Source organism: Sebastes umbrosus, chromosome 22 (genome assembly GCF_015220745.1).
Source record: "Sebastes umbrosus isolate fSebUmb1 chromosome 22, fSebUmb1.pri, whole genome shotgun sequence".
NCBI lineage: Eukaryota > Metazoa > Chordata > Actinopteri > Perciformes > Sebastidae > Sebastes > Sebastes umbrosus.
In genome coordinates this window covers 20,756,960-20,779,399 of record NC_051290.1, presented here as the reverse complement: position 1 = coordinate 20,779,399, position 22,440 = coordinate 20,756,960, and the positions used below count along the sequence as shown (strand labels likewise).

The 22,440-nt window shown below is 41.8% G+C and overlaps 1 protein-coding gene across 1 annotated transcript in view; it reads left to right on the top strand.

Annotated features, from left to right (window-relative positions):
* The first annotated feature begins 2,037 nt into the window (after positions 1 to 2,037).
* ppp1r14bb (protein phosphatase 1, regulatory (inhibitor) subunit 14Bb) overlaps positions 2,038 to 22,440 on the top strand; it is a 28,789-nt gene continuing 8,386 nt past the window's right edge. The window contains exon 1 of the mRNA XM_037757982.1: positions 2,038 to 2,608. Coding sequence (XP_037613910.1) covers positions 2,408 to 2,608 — 201 coding nt within the window. The 5' untranslated portion in view covers positions 2,038 to 2,407. The remainder of the gene's footprint in view (positions 2,609 to 22,440) is intronic.

Here is a 22,440-nt window from a genome sequence, read left to right as displayed (position 1 = left end):
TATATGACTTTGTTTATGCAGAATTTTAACTTGCAATAGAGTTGTTGTTTTTTCAGAATGCAGTATAATAATAATAAGTTACATTTTATGACTCTTTGCAAGCATGAGGTTCTTAGTGAGATTATTTAAGCTCATGACCTGACATTTTCTCACACTCATGCATCATACCATGCCATATATACTAGCATTGTACCTTTTCAGTCACCCCGAGGCCACAACAGTTTCAGTATTGCATGCTAACATTATCACTTCCTCTCCAGAGCTCTGCGTCTGTCTGACGAGAAGTGGAAAGACCCAAATATCAGGTCATACAACTCCACTTGTGCAGATGCACACAACTAGTCTGCATTTTCCTCTTTTACCTGGTGACACATTGACACAGTTTTTTGTGTATAATAGAGACTGCATGTCTATATATGTGTGTGTGTGTTGTGTGTGTGACACGTGAATGTTTAAGTTACCGTCTGTGTGTATGAGTGTGTGCTGGCCTGTCTGTGCTTACTCAACTGTAAGTTTCAGACATGCTCGCTGAATAATTCAGGGTTTTTTTTATATCTTGTTGCCATGGTTGTCTGTGAAATGGCTGCTTGGGCCGGCACGACACACACACACACACACACACACACACACACACACACCAATATGAGCATGTTGACAGATGTGAACACCCCCATGCACACTCCAAAAGGAGGGAGAGAGGCAGACATTATGAATCCGCTCCCTCTCTTTACCTCCCCCTTCACTTCACACTCCTATTATTATTAAAACTCTTGTTATTAAGCAGCCTAGTCGGGGTGTGGGGTTCCCCGCTGTGACAACACAATGGGCCGACTGTGAAAAACTGGGACTGGTTTCCTGTTAATGGAACACCTCCAGTGGGTTTTATCTCTGCTGAAGTTAAAAGTTAAATCCCTAAACTGAACCCAAACCAGTAAATCCAGCTGCTCCCAGCTGCTTTCAGTACAGCGTGTAATCTTAGAAGAGAAAAACTACATTTTGCAAACATGCAATAGTTATTTTTGCATACTGTAGGCTTATCTTTTCATAAACTGTGAAAATCTAGGTGTGAAATTGTATCTGTATACATTTCACACATTCCAGAGGAGGCATTTGTTAGGAACTAGTCAAATGAGCATTCAAATAGCAAAGTGTTTGAAGCCGTTCGGCCCTGGGCCAAACTGACAATTTGTGCACAATACAATACAGCCTGGTATGTCTTTAGTGCATAATGGTTTGCCACTAATAGGGAACACAATGACTAATAATAGGTCATTTAAAGTTAAAAGGTTTGTCAAAGGTTGGACTATTGAATAGGTCACTGTGGAGAAAGACTAAGTATTTTTAAAGTGTGCTAAGAGCACACAGACTAAATCAAATGTCTGTTTTTTTATGTTTATATGTGATGATAGCAGCAGTAGAACAGGAGCGGAGCACAAATATAAATCACTTTAAAAAGCTATACAAAAAATATATATTTTTGGGAGGTATATGGTTGAGGAAGAGTTGTGATAAGGGTTGCGTTAAGGGTTGGTTTATATCTACTTTTTAACTCTGGATGGATATGTGGGTTGTAAATAAACTTGGGATATATATAATTTGGGATGCAGATAAATCTGTGATAGTTTATATATTATATTATATTATCATTCTATGATATATGAGTTATTAGAGGAGAAAGGGGTAGGGAAATATAAGTTTTACTTCTACCTACTCCTTTTTGGACACTATTACTCGTTTGTTATTATTTTGTATCTATTTTTATTTATTTTTATGTTCGAAATAAAGTCTTTCATTCATATTGTGCCAACTATGTTAAAATGGACCCAGTGGGCTCCGGGGGGGGGGGTCACATGTGAGAGTTAAAGGAAAAGGGGGATGAGTGTATATGAGAAGGAAACGAGAAGAAAAGGGGAGTGAACTGTTTTTTAAAGTTGGAAAAAAAATCAACATTCTTTTTTTTTCCTTTTTTTCAGACGCGCTACGTCGGATGCGCTCGAGTCCAGTCAGAGCGCGCACGCACCTCTCGTGGGGACACAGAGAGAGAGAGAGAGCGAGAGCGAGAGAGAGAGAGAGCGAGAGAGAGAGACGTGTGATTTCTCTTTGTACTGAATGAAGAGTTGAGGCCGGCTCTCTTTCTCTAGAAGCACAGTTTGCATGCTGTAAATAGCCCAATAAGCCGGTCACTCTTCACGTCTCGCCGTCTCGCCGTCTTGTGTTTATTGGAAGCGGCCGTCTCCTGCAAATGTCCCTTTGAGCGGTTTTTGGACAACAAAAGCATCAGGTCCAACGCTGTGTCTTCTCCGGGGGATTCCAAGTCACTCATTTATCAGTCGGGGTGTTTTTTGTCTCCTCTCCGTCTCCTCTTCCACACTTCCACACCTCCGGGGGGGATTTTCTTTTTGCGACCATGGCTGCTGTAACGAGCCCGGAGACGAGCCCTCAACCTCGGGTATATTTCCAGACGCCGGCCGGCACCACGGAGGAACCGGAGACACCGGTTCGGAAGCAGGGACGCGTTACCGTCAAATACGACCGCAAGGAGCTGAGGAAGAGACTGAACCTGGAGGAGTGGATTATCAACCAGCTAACGGACCTCTACGACTGTGAGGTAAAGACCCCAAAACAATACCCGGCCTCCAAAACCGATCGAACCTATCGACCAGGCGGCTCCGCTAAGTAATTGGGCTCTAATAAGAAGCTCTGCGCTCGTCTGTGTGTCTGGTCCTGAAGCAAACTGTTGATAAAGAAACATTAACAGGCCCTTTTTGTGGCTGCTTTTGGCCTAGCTTCGCTTCTTATATACAGCCTCTATAGTATCTGGGCCGTATGCAAGTAGGAGATGAGGTAATGAAGATGGAAAACTAGGAAAGAGTGTGCACATTACAAGAAACAAATGATTAATTTCATATTTATAACAGTCAGATAAAAAAAGAGCTTATTGTTTAACTTGCCACCCACAGGTAGGCTAAATGGAGCTGATGCAGCTTTATAGCCTTCTCGTGAAATAGACAGCCTCTGCTCTCTCTCTCTCTCTCTCTTCTGATTGGCTGAAGCGGTTTTAAAGCACACCTGTGAATTAATTTAATAAAGTAGTAATGGCTGGCTGGAAACCATGATTTTGGCGTTAAATACTTTGTTTAGCTGCTGTTTGGGAGCTGTTTTGGATGGAAAAGTAATAATTTTTTTATAATTCAATATAGAAATTAAGAAAAAACTGAATTTTTGTGTGGTTGTTTTTGGTTTATGCACCGAAATGACTTTTTCAGTCTCGACACCGATAGCGATACCTGGGCTTTGGGAATCGTCCGATACCGAGTAATGATCCGATACCAGTGTTTGATTAATAAACTGTATGCGTCATGTGTGACGGGGATTATTCTTTTGTGTGTGAAGAAACATCAGGCTTGACTTCAACATCGCTTTCCTAACTCTGTAAAACAAAATGTAAGAAATTAGTATATAGATAACATAACATACATTTTGTGAATTGTTATTTATTATTAAAATAATAAATCGTACACCAACAACCAAAACAAAATCCAAAAATTACAGCCGATCAGACTGTTATCAGGCTATTAGATAGGTGTTATCAGTCGCTATAAGCCCCATATATGTGGGTCAGTAGGGGCCTACTACACCCACTAGTAGGTTTTATCGTCTATTCACATGGTAGATCACCGGAAGAAGGTATAAAAGAACAGCGACCTCTAGCGACCGTAGTAGTTATGACAGGAGCAGAAGCGGAAGTCAGGTGCTGTAGTATAGACAGTGTGAAACTCCATAACGGGTGGAGGGTTTTCACCCAGGAAACCGGAGGTCACATCCTGTGTGAAACCAACAATGTGTATTTGTCTTTGTAGTTATTTTACCCAAAACACGGTGTTTAACTTAACTAAGTGTTTTTTTGCCTAAACCTAAAGAAGCCTTTTTGTTTGTATTCAAAACGTGACGTTTCATTCAGTTTTACAACATGTTAGAATGTGTTACTTTTAAGTTTCACTTTCACAACGTAGTAGGCCCCTACTGGCCCACATCTATGGTGCTTATAGCGACTGATAACGCCTATTTACCGGCCCGATAACTGTCGAACCGGGTGAAAATTAACAGGAATTACAATTCAAGTGTAAACCTTTTTAATGCAGCAACAAATTGGTCAAAACTTAAACAGGAATTAAAATTCCAGTATATAATGTTTATAGTATGTAAACGTGGAATTGAATTGAATAGATCTGCCCCATTGTCACCAATATCCGATCTGGTATCGGTGCATTCCTAGTGTATCGAGACTCACCCCATTCTTGTTTATTCTAATTGCAAACTTTTAAGTAAAGCGAAAGGCAGGTGGTGAGGGAGATACTTTCTTCAGGAAGACAAATGAGATCATACTGATGAGTCTGGGTGGGGGGGGGGTCCAGTCACGGATCCTGTCACCCTTCTAATGACCTCCCTGGCGGTAGTAATGACTGAGCATAACCACTTTACTCCGCACTATCACACATCAGACCCTATAGGTCACGGAGAGCCGTGCAGTTCTAATGTAACCTGGCGGCAGCTGTGGTGTAGCTGCTGGCGTCAGTAGTTGGTAAGCTCACGTCGACTCCACTGAGCTGGCATTGACCCACATTCTATTCCTAGCGCGAGGAATACGACGACTTAACAGGTTTGGAGAATTCCTGGTAGGCTAACGGAGACAGAGAGGCAGGAGTGCAGGAGGCTGGAAGAAAAATGTGCGCACCATAGAGGATCAAAAAGTTAGACTTGTTTGTTGTTACGGAGCAAAACTTTCAAAAACTCTCAAAGGGCTCTACTTACTGACACACACAGGCATACAAAGGCTGTTGTTATAATGGTGCGGTTGTCTTGTTGCAGACAGGTTGGCCATTAACAACAGAAGAGGAGGTCTAGCTGTCTCCACATTTACACCTGGAAGTCCAAAATCCAATCTGACACAGTAACTAATTGTAACCAGATGTTGTTCCAAGCCAAACAGAGTGTAAATGCACTTGGAAACCGATACCTCTCTTATCACTTGGTGTGAAAACTAGATGGAAAACCAGATTGTATCCTACTTTCTTTGACATTTTAATGGCGGTTACAGGGATATCCCGTGACACGTGGATAATAATAATAAAGTAGCAGGGATACATGCCAGCCGAGGCGATTAAATGGCCTGAAGAGGATTATAAAATCAATGTGCTGTGATTGTCTGCCAGCGATGGATTAATATGCTATGGATTAAAACCTTGCAGAGTCAAAAGAATATATTCAGGAGAAAAATCTCTGCGGTACTGTGTTCTAGTGTGACCTTTTTATAATTCACCAGAAGACAATCAAAGTGGAGAGTGATAGCAGACACTCATTCATTAAATCCACTCAGTCTTTCAGTCATGCTTTAATGCACTGATGCTTTTTTTGAGCAAACAGTGTCACACAAAGCCTCACAAACAGGTGTCGCATTGCCAGTGAGACTTGGATTGTAGTGATTTATTATTGTCTGATTACAGGTATATCAGATTATATTGATTTGTTTCACATTTTTGGACACATATCTCTCATAATGATGCCTATTTTTCTGCTGTGGTTCCCCATCTTTTCATTGTCCTGATCCCATCTCTGCCTCGGCTGTTAGACAACAAAGAGATTAATTTACAGTCGGTTCACTGATGGAGACACATTGGGCTCATTTAGACGGAGAGATGTGGAGCACGTGCTGCTAAACAGTGTAACTGGAGAGGCAGCTTGAGCCGGTCAGGGAGCGGAGTGGGTATTGGGAGAACCCTGTTCGCTGACAAAAGATATAGAGCGTGTCTTTCTCCTCCTCCCTATCTGCTTAATCGTTCTCTCCTTTTCTTGCCGCTTCTGTCTTTTTGTTGCCATCAGCCGCATTTTTCATTTTTCACCCTTCATTATTTCTCACCTCCCTTTTTATTTCTCTCCTGTCTTGGATGCACAGTTCTGCTATTAATACAACCGGCATGTTTGTTCAACAGGGGAATTCATAATGAGCTATTTTCCCCATTCATATAATCCCTTTAAACACGCTACAAGCAGTCAGACAGTCATTTCTGCCAGCCAGCTTGTCAGATATTCATCCAGCCACTTAGTCAGTCCATCAGTCAGAGTCGCTATGGGTAATAGTGAGGAGCCGAGCCTTAATATGACTCCATGGCAACAAGGCTTGGTTAAATGTTTATGTTGGTAGACCATGCAGTGGAAAAAAAAAACGGTTGTGTCCGTTTTGCTTTCCAAAAAAAGACCCTGTTTTCATTATAATTAGAGGCATTCAGTTATTAGATTAGCAGGGCTTTGGTGAATTCCTGCAGTCGATGATAATGTGGCATTTGCTTTGTTGAAGAAACTGGTTTTGATAAGGGGTCCAGTAGAGCCGTGATTCCCAGCGGGGTTACTTGAGTTCATTTGATAGGGCTGTGGGGGCACATTATGGCACATATCCACCAAGCAGTTCAGTCCAGTCCAGTTCAGCTCAGTTCAGTTCAGCTCAGTTCAATTCAGTCCAATTCAGTTCAGTTCAGCTCAGTTCAGTTCAATTCAGTTCAATTCAGTTCAGCTCAGTTCAGTTCAGTTCAGTTCAATTCAGTTCAGCTCAGTTCAGTTCAGCTCAGCTCAGCTCAGCTCAGCTCAGTTCAGTTCAGTTCAGTTCAGTTCAGTCCATTTCAGTCCAGTCCAGTTCGGTTCAGTTCATTACACACTAGAATGGTTGTGTTTCCATTAGCAAAAGTTGTGGATGGTTCAAATAGAACCGCTCCATTCTTGGTACCACCTTGGTCGAGGCTCCAAGCGAGCTGAGTTGATACTAGACGGTGGAGTTAAAACACTGCAGACCACTGTTTCGTCTGAGAGAATCTTCACTGGCGCGACGCAGGACACCTTTGATTTTTAAATAGCCAAGCTGCCGTCAAGAGCGACCGCAATTCTAAATTCACTTGACCCACATTTAAAAAAATGCCAGCAAAACTACACCGTACACTACGGCGTACAATTGCAGACGCTTCTCTGTTTGGTTGCCATTGAAATGATTCAGCTTGTGTCTCCTTAAGATGATGTCACGGCAGTCTCGAGCGCTACGGCGATCAGCTGAGGATCACGAGTTACAAGCGTTGCTGACCTTGTTGTCGATGCTAGCAGCTGTTGTGCAGTTAAATTCTGCATTTTATAATGCTACTACTGCCTACATGCGCAGGAGGCAAGCTATTATTTGAGCGCTTTGCATCAAATCTTGTGTCCACCGCTTCTTCCTGTTTACACCGGCATGCGCATGCCCAGCGTACGTGGTAGTAAACACACACTAAAACGCTATTAGTGTGGATGTAGCCTGAAGGGGTACGATCCGCAGTGGAAACACGGCTAGAGAAAAAGACCTTGTACCAAAAGAGTCGTACCATGCAGTGGAAACACGGCTTTAGACAAAAAAAGGTTGGGAACTGCTGCAATAGAGCCTCCAAATCCCACAATTCCCACTCGTCTCACAGTTTATATTATAAACCCAACTGTTAGGTTGAAAACATAAACACTGAACTGGCAGGAAGTGTTAGGATTTAAGAGGGTTACTGGGCACATCACACAATCAGCGAGTGTTTCTTTAAGGATTGATGCCTTTTTAAACTGTGTACACTTTCTTTGTTGTTATTGAGCCTCCACTCTATTACTGGCTCTGTATATAAGGTGCTAAGTGAGTTGGAGCTCACTCCAGGGAAAAGGAAAGTGGGGGGGGGGGGTTTCACTCGTCGAGTCCACAACTCCACTTGTAGTAGAAAATGATCAAATTTCACTCCAGCCTTGGTATCATTTCCATGGCAACTGTGCTGTTAAATGTTAATTTGTCAGTTATTCTCTCTCAGTTCAGCTGTGTTTTGTGCTCGTAGTACCCTGGAGCTGACCAGTAGCTACATGGTTAACAGTGGGGCGAGTGGGCGGTCCAAACCCCAAACTCCAGGGCCCTACGTGGCCACACACACACACACACACACACACACACGCACACACACACATACATAAACACAGATGGGGATACGAGTGAGAACAGAGGCAGGATTGGTGAGCAGGAATGCAATAAACGGGGGAAGAGAAGGGAAAAAAAAGTAGAGGGGATGGCAGGAGGAGAAGGAAAAAGTAGTAGGAGGAGGCAGGGATGTCAGAGAGGGAGAAAGTGTTATTGTAACATGTGTCCCCTGCTACTGCTGAAATATAATAGTAGAGCCTAAAGTCCCCTGAAAACAACACAGTGACTCCTGACAGCTGAATAAATGAATATCACTCAAACACATACTAATGAACATTACAGTAAAGGATAAATGGATGATTCCTGATTGACCTTCCGACACACACCTGCACAAAAACACACGCAGAGTGTGCAACATTTGCTTAAACCTTGCACTTTAAGGTCTGAATACCAATCAGCATTACCCTGTTTCACTCTGTGTGCGTAAGAGGGCGACTACAAAGAGTGGTTGTTACACAGCGGGAGTGAAAGACTCCAGTGTGTCTTTGTGAATACCCCACACACCAACACAAACACACACACAGACAGACATGGGCATGCACACATGGTGTTAACAGCTCACATGTGGTTGAACTACGTGTTGAACAGTTCTTTTCCTGTTTAATTGCGGGTGAGTCAGCATGTACTGTAGCCCTGACCCACTGACGGACCATGTGAGTGTTTTCTAAGACAAAGACACAAATCAAACCAAGCTAGAAAGTCAGTGAGGGAGACCAAGCGCATGTTTTGGTTAGCGTGTGAGTAAGATCGGAAGGAAGTTAAGAATGCCAGGCCAGAGGAGGCATGGATGTAGAAACAGAAAGAGAGAGAGGGAGGGAGAATGAGGGATGTGAGTCATCCAGGGGAATGTTTATGCATGTTGTCATAGGAAGTGTGTGAGACAAACACATACAGTACATAGGAAAATGGACAATATTAACAAACCACTTTCCCCCAAAAATACAATCAATGCACACACCTGTTGATGCCCATAAACACACACTCACCTGTCCGTCTTGGTTTCACCAAATAAATTTGCAAATTTTTTGTGAATCACTTCTAAAAGATATTTTGCTTAACGTTTGCTTAATGTTAGGAGATAAAGGAATGTTACAAATAAATCAAAGTTTGGTTTAAAATAACTACGTAAGTGACGTTACTTAAGAACGTAAGTTACGTGAAAAATAAATCAACGTTTGTATTAAAATAATTACGGAAGTGGGGTAACTTAAATAGGGAAGTTACGTGACAAATAACTCAATGTTTGGGTTAAAATAACTACGGAAGTGGCGTAACTTAAATAGAGAATTACGTGACAAATCAACGTTTGGTTTAAAATAACTACGGGAGTGACGTTACTTAAGTACGGAAGTTAAGTGACAAATCAAAGTTTGGGTTAAATAACTATGGAAGTGTCGTAACTTAAGTACGGAAGTTACGTGACAAATAAATCAACATTTGTGTTAAAATAACTATGAAAGTGCCGTAGTTTAAGTACTTGACTTGACTTCTGGTTTCACACAGGACACAAACGCCAGTCTCCTAGGCTAAAGTCCTGTGTTTTTTGACCCACCCATCCACCCCGACCTCCTCCTCCCTACGCGGCGTTTTTCGCTCTTTATATTTCCTGGTTACCGTATGTTGATTTCATACAAATTGATTTTGTGGGATATACTGTATATGAATTACAGTGCATTACTTTTCGTAGGTATGGTTATGAACGGTTTATGAGAACAGCCTGGACAGGTCTGTTGGCCAATTTTGTCAGCATACAGGACTGTAAATAATAAGCTATGACCCAGTAACATATTGTGAATATCTTTGGGTATACATATACTACTTAAAGGTTTGTCTCGTTGTTGTTTGTCACAATCCTCCGTCATGTGTCAGACAGCGTAACCTGCACATACAGTACTGATTGTCTAACACCTTGCAAAACCCTTCAGTATTATGTTTCAGCAGCAGCTAAGCCTGATGAGCTTGTCATTCCATCCTCTGTCACACAGGTCGGGCTGGTGGCCAAGTGTAAAAGGTTTAAACAAAACCATTTTACCTTAATGATCGCAAGTGAAGCGAGGGCACATTTGAAGTTTGATTACGAAAGTCGGCTGCCTGCAGCAAATCTAACAGCAGGCAGTAACTTGTTTGATGTCATGGGACAGTTTATAGACTTGAAAGCCGGCTATTCATTCACATCCTCCTGCTAAACACTTGTGTATATTGTGTGTTCACATTTAATAGGCGGCCAGTAAATACTCAGGCTGTTAAGATCTTTGCTTCCATAAATATAATGACTGTGATGCATTAAAGTAGCCCTTTGCGTCCCTGCTCATTATTTTGAATGAGCTACAACAGTTTGTTTCAGACAAGCACTCTGCTTGGTCTGAACCAAAGTGCTATTAACTGTCCTTTTCTTTTTATTAATGCATTTTAAAACTGTACATATGCTTTTGATGGCAGTTCTGAGTAGGCTTTTTAAAGTGAGCATGGGTATAATAGTGATATAGTTTGGTACACAGGCCAGTGTTATGTGCCTCCAGGGTGTTTTAGTGCTTTTAAATGAAAGATAAATACGAGCTTTTGGTGATTTTTTTATTGGCCTCCATATTGAAACCATACTAAAACAACGAAACAGACAAACCCATTGTTCCATTATTAACAGTTGCGACAAGAAGCTGGCATACATCTTTGGTATGGAGTCATTATAATCATGAAATCTCTCTGCGTAAGTAATGCCAACTGCCCGCAGGTTGAGTGAGGTAACACCACTCAGGAGTGTATTTTAGTCCCAGGAGGTGCATTAGAGCAGACGCCAGTTGAGCTGTTGGTTAACTGCAGGGAAGTTTAGTATATGGCTTTACTCACTGAATGTGTTGTGTGTGTATAATGTGTTTATTGTAGGGCTGTCAATCATTTTAAATAATTGATCACAATTAATCACACATTTTTTATCTGTTCAAAATGTACCTGAAAGTGTGATCTGTCAAGTATTTAATACTCTTATCGACATGGGAGTGGGCAAATATGCTGCTTTATGCAAATGTATGTATATATTTATTACTGGAAATCAGTTAACAACACAAAACAATGACAGATATTGTCCAGAAACCCTCACGGGTACTGGATTTAGCATAAAAAATATGCTCAAATCATAACATGGCAAACTGCAGCCCAACAGGCAACAACAGCTGTCAGTGTGTCAGTGTGCTGACTTGATTATGACTTGCCCCAAAACTGCATGTGATTATCATAAAGTGGGCATGTCTGTAAAGGGGAGACTCGTGGGTACCCATAGAACCCATTTACATTCACATATCTTGAGGTCAGAGGTCAAGGGACCCCTTTGAAAATGGCCATGCCTGTTTTTCCTCGCCAAAATTTAGCGTAAGTTTGGAGCATTATTTAGACTCTTTCTCGACAAGCTGGCATGACATGGTTGGTACCGATGGATTCCTTAGGTTTTTTAGTTTCATATGATACCAGTATATTTGCTCTGGCTTTAAAACTGAGCCCACTACAACCTAAATAATCGCAAGTTATTGCATTAAAGAAATTAGTGGCTTCAAAGCAAATATACGCTTTATTATCGCATTAACTTTGACAGCCCTACTTTATTGTACCTTTTATGCGCCAATAACAGACTACAGGATATTTAGAGAAGTTGATGGGATGGGATGTTCAGCAGGTAGTACTTGATCAGATGGGTTTACAGAAACAGACTGTGTTCAGAGCTGTGGCCCGGTGTTAGCAGACACTGATGGAGAGTTTGCCAAGTGAGAGCACCAAACAGTGCCACGTTGGCTTCATATATCCTCCATGATGTCACCGCCATGTGAAACCCAACTTAAGCTTTCATGGTATCGCAACGTGGAAGTCATGCGGCAGGATTGTTGTGCGATTGTGAAAACTGCTCCGGTTAAAATGGCTTTGGGAAGAAATGGATGGCTGAAAGATGTGTGGTGGACAGATGGACAGACAGCTGGTAGGCAGATAGACAAACAGACTGGCAATAGAGATGGTAGACAAGCTGATGAATGAGGTGGAAGAATAATGTTAACAGTCGTCTGTCATTTACTAATAAAAGAAATTCTAATGATAGTTTGATGTTGTTCTTAGATAGACAGTTTACTTTTTAGTTTTTCATGTGACATGTGTGGTCTTAACTTTGAGAACTAACTTTATTTCGGCAGTTTGCTTTTAGTCATTGAGCAGGAAGGAACAACTGACCATATTTGGGCAAAGAGTCTGATTAATAAATTATTGATTCACCAGGAAGGAGTCTCTTTCTCTCTCTCACTCCCGCATCCTCTCATAATGTTGGAATTAAGAGTGAACAAATCAACAAGTGTTCAGTCATTCACCTCTTGTTTCTGTTCCATATTATAAAATATGACAAAAAAAGTGACCAACACGTTCATAGAAACTTCCTTTCCCGCTTTCTCAAGCCTACAGGGGTGTGTGTTTTACGTTCATAAAGATTAATTACTTTAATCTACTTACAGTTGGATTCTGTAAATGCCATAAGACCCACCAAAACAGTTCCTGATCCTGCTACTGAGCTAACTTCTGAGTAAATGAACTGCCAGGCGGCTAATGAATGATCATGTTGTGACAGACAGGTTCTTATTAGGGTTGTTGTTGTTTCAGACCATGTCTAGTCTTGTCTGTTTTTGTTTCTACGTGATAATCTGCTGGAAAATCCTGTAACTGATTATGGATATTATGAATATGGAATTTAAGCGAAGCATTTCATTTATTAGATTACCCAGCGTGTTGCCAGTGTTCAAGAAGTCAGAGGTTGTGTTGATGATTGATCTGTATGAAAGAATTTTAATGTTCTCTAATCCCTTTTGAAATCCGCAGGGATTACATCTCAATAATGACAGAATGAATTAAAAGGCTCCACAAATAAACATTTCTGTGGCAAAGTGGGTAAAAAATGAATGGAAAAAACATCTTTGAATGGAACCTGAATGACCTTGTAGGATAAAAGAATAAAAGGATAAGTCTTTCAATGAATGACTAATGAACAAATGAATGTTGGGCCCTTTTGTTGTGTTAGTAGTATTTGCCAAGAGTGACGTAATGATAATCTGCTGTAATCCTTGTTTGTATGCATTCTTAATTTAATCTGCACGTAATCTCGTCTTTCAGTCCAATTGTAGTGGTAATGACTCACCGGCTCATAGAGGAGCCAGTGAGCTATTTTTCTGTATCTATTTCTTTCCAAGTTTTTTAATTTGTACTTGTTTGCTCTCATGATAATTAGTAATTGATGGAAGAATGGGGGGAAAATCAATTTGTTAAAACACCTCAGGCTACTTTTCTCTCAATGTTCCCCAAGATGCACGCACACAAGCACACACATCGATATCATAATTTCCTCCTCGGATCTGTCCTCTGCTGCAGAAATGACAGGCTCAAGAGGAGCTGGAGAGTGGAGGTGGAGGGTGAAAGTGGGCACTTGAAGATGCTGCCCGGATCGCATATTTCAGATGGATGCACGGGGCATTTTGTAATTAGAGTGGGCTGAAGAGAGAGAGAGATGGATATCCTTTTAAGTGAGAGAGAGAGAAGCTGTATATGTTTATGCAAATCATTAAAAGCTGCATGGAAATTGAAAGCAAAGGTTAAAAGTTAGCAATCAATTCTAAGTGTGCCACTGTTGCCGCGGCTGGAAAAGTAAAACTGTTGTGAGGATTTAGAATGGTAGATGGGGAAAAAACATGAACTTGTAGTAGCTTAAAGGAACAGTGTGTAAGATTTTGGGGGATCTATTAGCCGAAATTGAATATAATATTCATCCGTTTTCATTAATATATAATCACCTAAAAATAAGAATTGTTGTGTTTTCGTTAGCTTATAATGAGCCGTTTATATCTACATAGGGAGCAGGTCCTCTTCACGGAGTCCGCCATGTTGCTCCGCCATGTTACTACTGTGGCCCAGAACGGACAAACCAAACACTGGCTCTAGAGAGAGTCTTTCGAGTTTTTTCGTTACCTGAAGGCCACCGTAGTTCTCCAACACGCTTGTGAAACTGTGGTAACGTGAGCCGCAGAGTGAAAAACCGTGATACCACCAGCTGCTGTCTGACTCCTGTTGCTCCTGTTGCTTATTATGGTAAGGATGGTCTCAGAGCGAGGGGAATGGCGTTATCACGTTTTTGCACTCGGTGGCTCACGTTACCTTAGTCTTAGGAGTGAGCGAATGGGTATTCAGTTGGTTGCAATCTGCAACCACACCACTAGATGTCCTACACACTGTACCTTTAAATCACTACTGTGTTAAATAACCGATGATTAATTATCAACATTTTGCAGATTTTTGATTTAAATTTGACTTCGCAGTTGGGTGAAAACTGGGCAGCACCGGTGACAATCTGTCACCCCTCATGTAGCAGTTAGTAAGCGTGATACAGCAGCAGAGCTCCAGCCCCTGGTGGCACCGCGCCGCTGCCAGTACAAACCTTCCCGAGGCTGGTTGTGACCCTGAGGGACCAGCCAGAGTGTTTACCCCAGAGAGGCTGCTGCAGCACAGACATGTTCAGTCAACACACACAAACCACTGAACCGCTCAGTCAGGCCAAACAAGCTGATGTGTGAATCATTCAACCGTGCTGGCAGCAACTAGGACTTTGGGCAGCTTTTGGAGGGTGGGGGGTCAAGGTTGGGTGACACTCTACATTTTAACTCAACAAATAGATTTTTAGCAGCGTGTGTGCTTTGGGTGCAAGCGGACCAATCCATGTCTATCAGGAGCTCTTAGTTCAGCTCTATATCATTTTACTCTGTTATGTATGTCTTTTGACTCTACTAATGCTATATATACAGTATATATGCTATTGTTGCCTAATTACAGTGTCAAAACTACCAAAACTACTGTGCTTGCATCCTAATTATAGTGATGAATGTTTCCTGGCATCCTACGAAGTATACGTTCTGTGTACTTGGAGCCTGTTTAGTTTGGCTTTCTCCTGCCTGAAGCAACCCACACACACACACTGGGACACAATGGCATGCCCACATCACCACCACCAGACCCCGGAGGCTCTGGTTCCTTTTACTTGACACGACAGAGCTGTTTTATCAGTAGTGAGATAGCAGGAAGGCTGACAGGGGCTGCAGAGTCAAAACATATGGAGGCTCTGGTAGGATGTGCTCGATGAGAGGTACATGTTGTTTTAAGAGGGGTTTTTAAAGCTAGGGTTGGTAATCTTCAAAAATATTTTTTGTTTGCTTGTCTTCCACCCGCTGCTAGCTTGACAGCTGTGAGTACTAACAATAGCCGTGTTCGCCATTCACGTTAATTGTGATATGTTTACGTTAATAGAGTGCTCCAGGGATGAGGTATTTTTATAGGCCAACCAGGAAGTTAGCATCGCCCCGGGTTCCCCCGACAAAAAGCCAATGGCATTTTTTCCATTGGGTTTTGGGTTATTGCAGAAAAAAAGCTCTGCGGCAAACAAACGTTTATAATCTTACATGCTTTGTTTAGCAAGATAATCTTCACAAATGAACACCACTTTTACAATTTTTGAACCGTGAATGCAATCACCAGAAGTAAAAGGTAATGTTAGGCTATAAATGAACTATGCGTTGGTCGCATGAGTGCCCATGAGTATACACAACGAGGCTGTAAAGGCGGATGAGTCGGCATGATGGCGTTTAGTAGTCTCATTTAGCCACTTGTTAGCAACCACCTTTTTTAATACACATAAAGGCTTCAGAATTCACTTGTGGGGTATTTACTGATGTATTTTATATTGTAAAAGCTACTTTAATTGAAAAAGAGTTGGCAACACTGGGCTGGGTTTTTCGGTTGGATCATTTTAAAAAAACTAGTGTACTCTAGCTAGTTTATCAAAATTACTAACCCTATCTTTAATAGAACAGTTAAGGAGCTACAAGTGTCCCTACTCCCACAGAGGTGCATGAAGAGACACAGATAGTCTTGGATATTTCAATCCCTACTCTCATAAAAGAATTACGTTCTATTTCCTCGTCTCCATCCTGGCTGTAAAGAGGTTAGTTCAGCTCTACCGTTTTGCCTGCGGCGCTTTCTCTCTGCTTTTCATATGATTCAAAACAGGACATCATATTCTTCCTGGGAGGAAGTACATTCAACTGATTAGACGTGCAATCGAGATGAAAATCAGCCACGCACAAACAAAAGGTGCACAATAACACACACACACATGAGATGTTACATGCACATTCTAGACTCTAGATTAAGTGCATTGCATCGTATTGATTATGGATTGTTGTGGTTTATGGTCTATGGCTGTGTGTGAGGCCACATATTCATTACAGCAGCCACTTACATTAATTGCGTGCACACACACACACACACACACAGTCAACTCTGCCCTCTTAAACTGTTAACACACACACATTCTCTCAAACACACACTCAGCCAGCCACTTCCCACAGATATCGCTCTACATTCCCTCCCCTCCCCCGCTATCTCCCAAGGTCACGTGTCCAGACAGGAAGTAGCTGGGTGCTCTGGTGTTTTAACCCCTTCTTTGCATGAAAGAAGAATAGAGAAGAGACCTTTTATAACGGTCTTATTTTCTGGGGGTCACACAGGGAGGAAGGAAAAGAAGTGTTAGAGGGAAGCTAACAATGTCTGTTATTGAAAGAGGTGCAGATTCCTGATAAGCAGTCGTGTGAGAGATAGAAAGAAGATGGAAAGCAGCAGGCGATGACGGACATTTGTTGACCCCTCTGTGACTCCCTCGCTCTTATGTTTTCCCTCTCTCGTTCTCGTATAAGTGCCAGCATCAAGGTGGCCCAAACGCTATGAATGGCCCTGTTACAGACGCACTGAGAGTGATTTATAGGGGAGCAGCACGGAGCGAGCAGAGAGTAATGCCAACCGGACAGGAAGGGCATCAAAAGAGACATAAAGATAGAGAGACAGAGGGGGAGAGCATGACAGGAAGCAGGTTCAAGCCCAGTATTTTTCCATTATTTCCATGCTGGTCCTATCCTATGTGTGTGTGTGTGCGGTAATCAGATGACAGTAGACTAAATTACCAGATCAGTCACAAGGATGTCACGAATTACCACCTTGAGATGGCTTACAGGCATCTTTTCAGCTTTCAGCTTAAAATATTTGTGGTTATTTTGGTAAGAAAGGGGTTTGGTAACTTCTGTAAATAGGCCACTTAGTCATATTATATAGGGCTGTCCCCACTTAGTTGATTAGTCGACTAATTGGTCGTTTTGGTCTTAGTCGACTAAGATTTCTTTAGTCGATTAGTTGGGTTTTATGCGTTTTTCATGCTGAATGACTTATTTTTAAGAAGCTTATGAGCAAATGTCTGGTAAACACGAGATTTGAAGTGGTGCTTTTGTGTGATTGTTTGAGGAGAAACTCAGTTTCACACCTGTCGATTAAATTAACTAATCCATCAGTCAACAAAATCATATGAGTGTTATTCGACTAAGAATTTCTTGGGTCGAGCCGAGGACAGCCCTCTTATTAAATAACATGTTTCCATATTGGCATACCATGTCCATACACGGGTATTGCCTGCAGATATTTGCACAACATCAGCCCACATAACTTCTCCAAAATTTCCTAGGAAACTACGTTTTGAGTTTGGGGAAAGGAAGTTGGAACAATTGCAAATAAATCACAAGATGCTTTTTTTTGTCTCTATGTTTTAGTTCCATTTTTGGAGTGACTCATCTCTAGTTTTATTGCATGTAATTTATGGCTCAATCAATCAGTGTTAATTTATCTAACAGGCCTGCACATGCACGATACGACGTGTGAATTCGGAGGTGTGCTTATCGGCTCATCTGTGAGTTTAAAACCTTCTCCGCACCCTCAAATATAATCGTATGAATCTTTGCAGAAGCACGTTTCATCCTTAAGCCACCACTATCTTGAACTTGAGCAATACAGGAATATAGTTTTTTTTCCGTACATATTATATTAGTGTATGATTGTTAAGAATGCATTTCAAGAGTGATTATTAGCTGTTCTGCTACTCTTTTGTTCATCTTTGTTTTACCTGGATGTTGTCAACATCCAAATATTTCACTAACATGTTCTGAGCCTTCAACTTCGCCTCCGTTTTTCCACCTCTGTCCTCACCTCTTCTCTTATTTCTGTCACCCTGCCTCGCCTTTGTCTGTCCTCCAGCACACCTTAGTGGGTGACTTGATGTTCTCTCTGTCCGTGACGCACCAATAATCCTTTTTCACAATAACAACTAATTGCGATAGCCGAGCTTTAGTAATCGACAAAGCGCTGAATGATTTATAGCTCAGGCCTTTTGATTTGGACCATTAGACAAAGATGATTAAAGCACAATCCAGTTTCCTCCATCAACATGCTTTTTGAGTTCAAACAGGCAGAAAATCTAACCAGATGCTTTGGTTTCAGACATTTTTACTCCTAGCTCCTTCTTGAGTAATTGGTGTTAGTGATGTGGAGCTGTTGCGTGGACACTTTGTTCTTTCAACTTGAGAGAACGCACACTAACCTCCGAACAATCTCAGCTATGGCTGTGCTCACGTTGCCTGCAGAGTTGGTTGTGTGTCTGCAACCTGTCATTGTCAGCGTTCACACATATTTTGTACTTGTGTCACAGTGCCAAGTCAACCGGCTCGGGGTAATAGTTTTAATGGAGCTCACACATTAACACTCACTCGCTCACCCACTCTGTAATGCAAACACATATAAACACTCAGCGAAAGCACTTTCCTGCTTGGACTGACCTCAATACAGTAAGACAGTACGGGTGGAATTGGAAAGGAAAGGCGCACAGTGTAAAGCCCCTTTCCCCCCTGGACAAAAAGAACACTAACATCTGGCTTTTATCTTTAGTGGGAAAGTTTACAATCAGCATTTATCCGGGGATAAATGACTCTGCAGTAGTCACAGGTTATCGGCTCCAGCTCCGATCGGCAGTGATGGAAACATGACCCCCGGATAGACACGGCCATTTTCACCCTGTTTCGGTGCGATGCTACTGTATGTGACGCGCTATTCTCTCCACAACTATTCAATAAAAAGCATTAAGAACATAAAAGAAGGAGTAAATGGCGTATAAAGGAGTCTGGTTTATTCAGTCAAAACAAGCACACACCTGGAAATTGGAGTGAGCGGCGACATTGTTCAACGCCACGCGGCCTACTTTTCCTACTCCTTCCTCAATCCTGCCTGCTCCAGCCATCACTTCCCTCTGTCTCCAACTTCCTTCTCTCCCCCCACCCCCCTCTTCATCCCTGCATTGTACCCGGCCAAAATGTTGTTGTTGTCTTTGTAGCAGAAACGGGCGATCGGCCATCCTGAAGTCGGACTATTTTTATCCTTGATTGTTACTGCGGCAGTAGGAAAGCAAAAGTGGCTATTTATCACCCGTTATAGAGGTTTGGGTAAACGCCTTTCCTCTACATGGTCTCTCTCTCTCTGGTCCTACACAGTTTACACAGATCCTATCACAGGAATCAGCTATGTGGTGTGTTATCACATGCTGTGAAATCCTCGCAGGTAGCCTCTGTGACCTACTTACGCATGAAGCTTTTATATACACCTCATTACACTCGATATGGACCCGTATTATCTTTTCATCAGCCGTGTGCCTACATGTGCTCAGTGTGATAGTTACATGGTCCTATCTGCATCTGTCTAGTGGCTGTTTCTCAGATTTTTTACGCTCGAAACTTGCTATCAAACTAGGCGATCTAGATCTAAAATGAAACCAGATTCAGCAGTGGCATCGCCTATTTCTCACCTAAAGAGACGAAACTCCGGTGCCGCCATTTTGGACTGAAAACACTTATTTTATTTACAAAATGTTATTGTTCAACATACAGGCCATTTTAGTAGAATATGACAATAGAATAGAAATAATTTGTTTTACTTTTGTACGGCACTTTTTAGGCGGACGTTTTACTGGTGTCTGGTAGTCAGTTTCAGTCCAAAATGGCGGAAGCGTAGCTTTGCTGCTGGGCGCTGATGTTGCAATGGAACGAACTATTGACTTTCGCCTCTTGGCAATATACGTTCTTGAGTTAAGTGAAGCAGCGCGGCCCCTAGTGTCCTCATCGGACCTGGTGGACATGTACCGCTGGATTTTAACATTATAGACATGATTACTGACTATATGTATAATAATTTAGCCCCAAATTCACAGACTGACCGCACACGGTCCAGCCATATACTCAGTTTTGGCCGGGTCTTGTTTTTCTTTCTATATCTGCATAGTTCATCTTTCACTGTGTGTAACTGCATTAGTGTATGTGTATCTCACAAGTAAATCACAGTGAGAGTACTGTGAAATCAAGTCAGTCTAAAATAAAAGCTGTTGACACATGATGTTGTTTTTTAACTCAATCCAGTCTCTCGCCTAACTCCCCTGGAGAAAGCTCTGACTTTGCTTCATTGCTCTCTCTCATCACTTCCTTTTCCAGAGATACTTACAGTAGCCTTGATGGGCCTTTTTTGTTGTAATACAAGGGCGCTGACCTACTTGTGTTTGTAGCTTATGTTTTTCCTGTGAGGAAGCTGTATCTGGCATTTGATTTGTCCCAAGCTTGCAGCCGCTGTGCACAGCCGCCCCTCCTGCGAGAGAAATAGTAGTATGACCTACACGGGCACACACATAGACGCTCTCATACTGTCACATCTCATTCTGCTCTGTTCAGCAGGCTGGCCTCCAGACAGACAGCGCGTCTGTCTGCTGCTCTCTCCCCATCTCGGCCTATGTGAATCACATTCGTAAGCTTGTCAGGAAGACTATAATTAAATTTAAAGACCATAATTTATAGTAGCAGTTTGTTTCTCAGATGATGCTGGTGGTTCGGAATGAAAAGGGCATGCAACATCAACGGAACCACGGGGGGAGTTACTTAATATGACACAAGATGAAACCACGGAAAGTGATTTACAGTGAGGGGAGATATACACAATGAAGTCACACATCTAGAATAGACACATCAGGAATATTGTACAAATATTAGATTGAAGGCTGAGACTGTGTCCAGACCGCAAGCGGACGCATATCAGACGTCTTTTTCACTCGCGCCTCTGACGCAACAGATCTCATGTTAATCTATGCAGCTGTCTACACAGCATACGTGCAGGCTCGCGTCTCAGCTGCGTCTCAAGGGTGTAACAGTGACCTGAAGTCTATTTTTGCGATAATACGTGCGTAAACGCGAGGTTGATGGCCAATAAACACTACTACCTTACTACAGTATTACAATTTACTACACATTTAAGGGTTTTAACATTATTTTGTCATTTTAATTATCAAACTTTTATCATATTATCTTTATTTTGTCATTATCTGACCTTTGATTGTATTGCTTCCAATGTTTTTCTCATTTATTGCTGTTTATTGATTCCGCTTTGAAAAGTGGTATACTAATAAAGTTTTTTCAAACTCTCAAACTTTATCAGCTGCTGAAAACATTCATTGTTTAGTGTGAGATCGTCACCTGGCAGTCAAAATAATTAGTGCAGGCCTTGATCGGGCTCTGAGAAAGTAACCTGTTGCAGTTAAATCATATGCATCAGTGTTGATGGAAAATTATCAGGAATACCCAGCTTGAGAACTACCTTTGCAAAGGTGCACCACATTTTTTCCGAAAGCCAATCAGAGCAGACTTGGCTTTTTCAGGATGGGATCTTAAAGAGACAGGCGCTAAAACGGAGGATGAATACAGGTATATTCAGACAGACAGTATGAGAAAAATAATGTGTTTTTTAAAGCATTAAACATTAAAACATTTTCTAGTAGAAACCCAAAATACAAGTATGAACCTCAAAATGAGCATAATAGGTCCTCTTTAAATAAATGTGGGAATTAAGTATGGAAATAAGATAATGATAATAAGATACATGGACAATCCTTCATAGTGATATTTTGTAGCTTTTTTGTCATATGATGAACAAACTAGAATGAATAAAACCAGGTAAAGAAATTTTAGTGTACTGTTTAGCTGTAAAATGATAAAAGTTTGCCCCGGCCGGTGGGCGGTGGGCGGTGCTTGGTTTTGGCTTAACTGTTTTCAACATGGCCGACGGATCACAACCTTTCTTCACGATACAGGCCCCAAATCTCCCCCCCTGTTGAACACCTATGGCAGATGGTGGAATATCTTTTGCATCCTCAAGTACAGAAACTTAAAAGTCTATATGCCATGGAGCACTGAAGGTGGTCTGGAGGATCATGTTGGAGTAACACCTCCCACTCTATCTATTACTTTCACATCTATCACTATAAATTGTATTGTGCCTTCTTTAATGCATCAAACACTCAAAGTGCTGATGTCTTGTGGACTTACTGAATAGATTCCTGTTTCAGGGTAAATCAGATTTGCCTCTTTGAGTAACTCTACACTGCTCTGCTTTGTTTACAACCCTGCAGTGTGTGCCAATATCTTGTAAGCACCTTTCTAGTCCAGATCACGTCT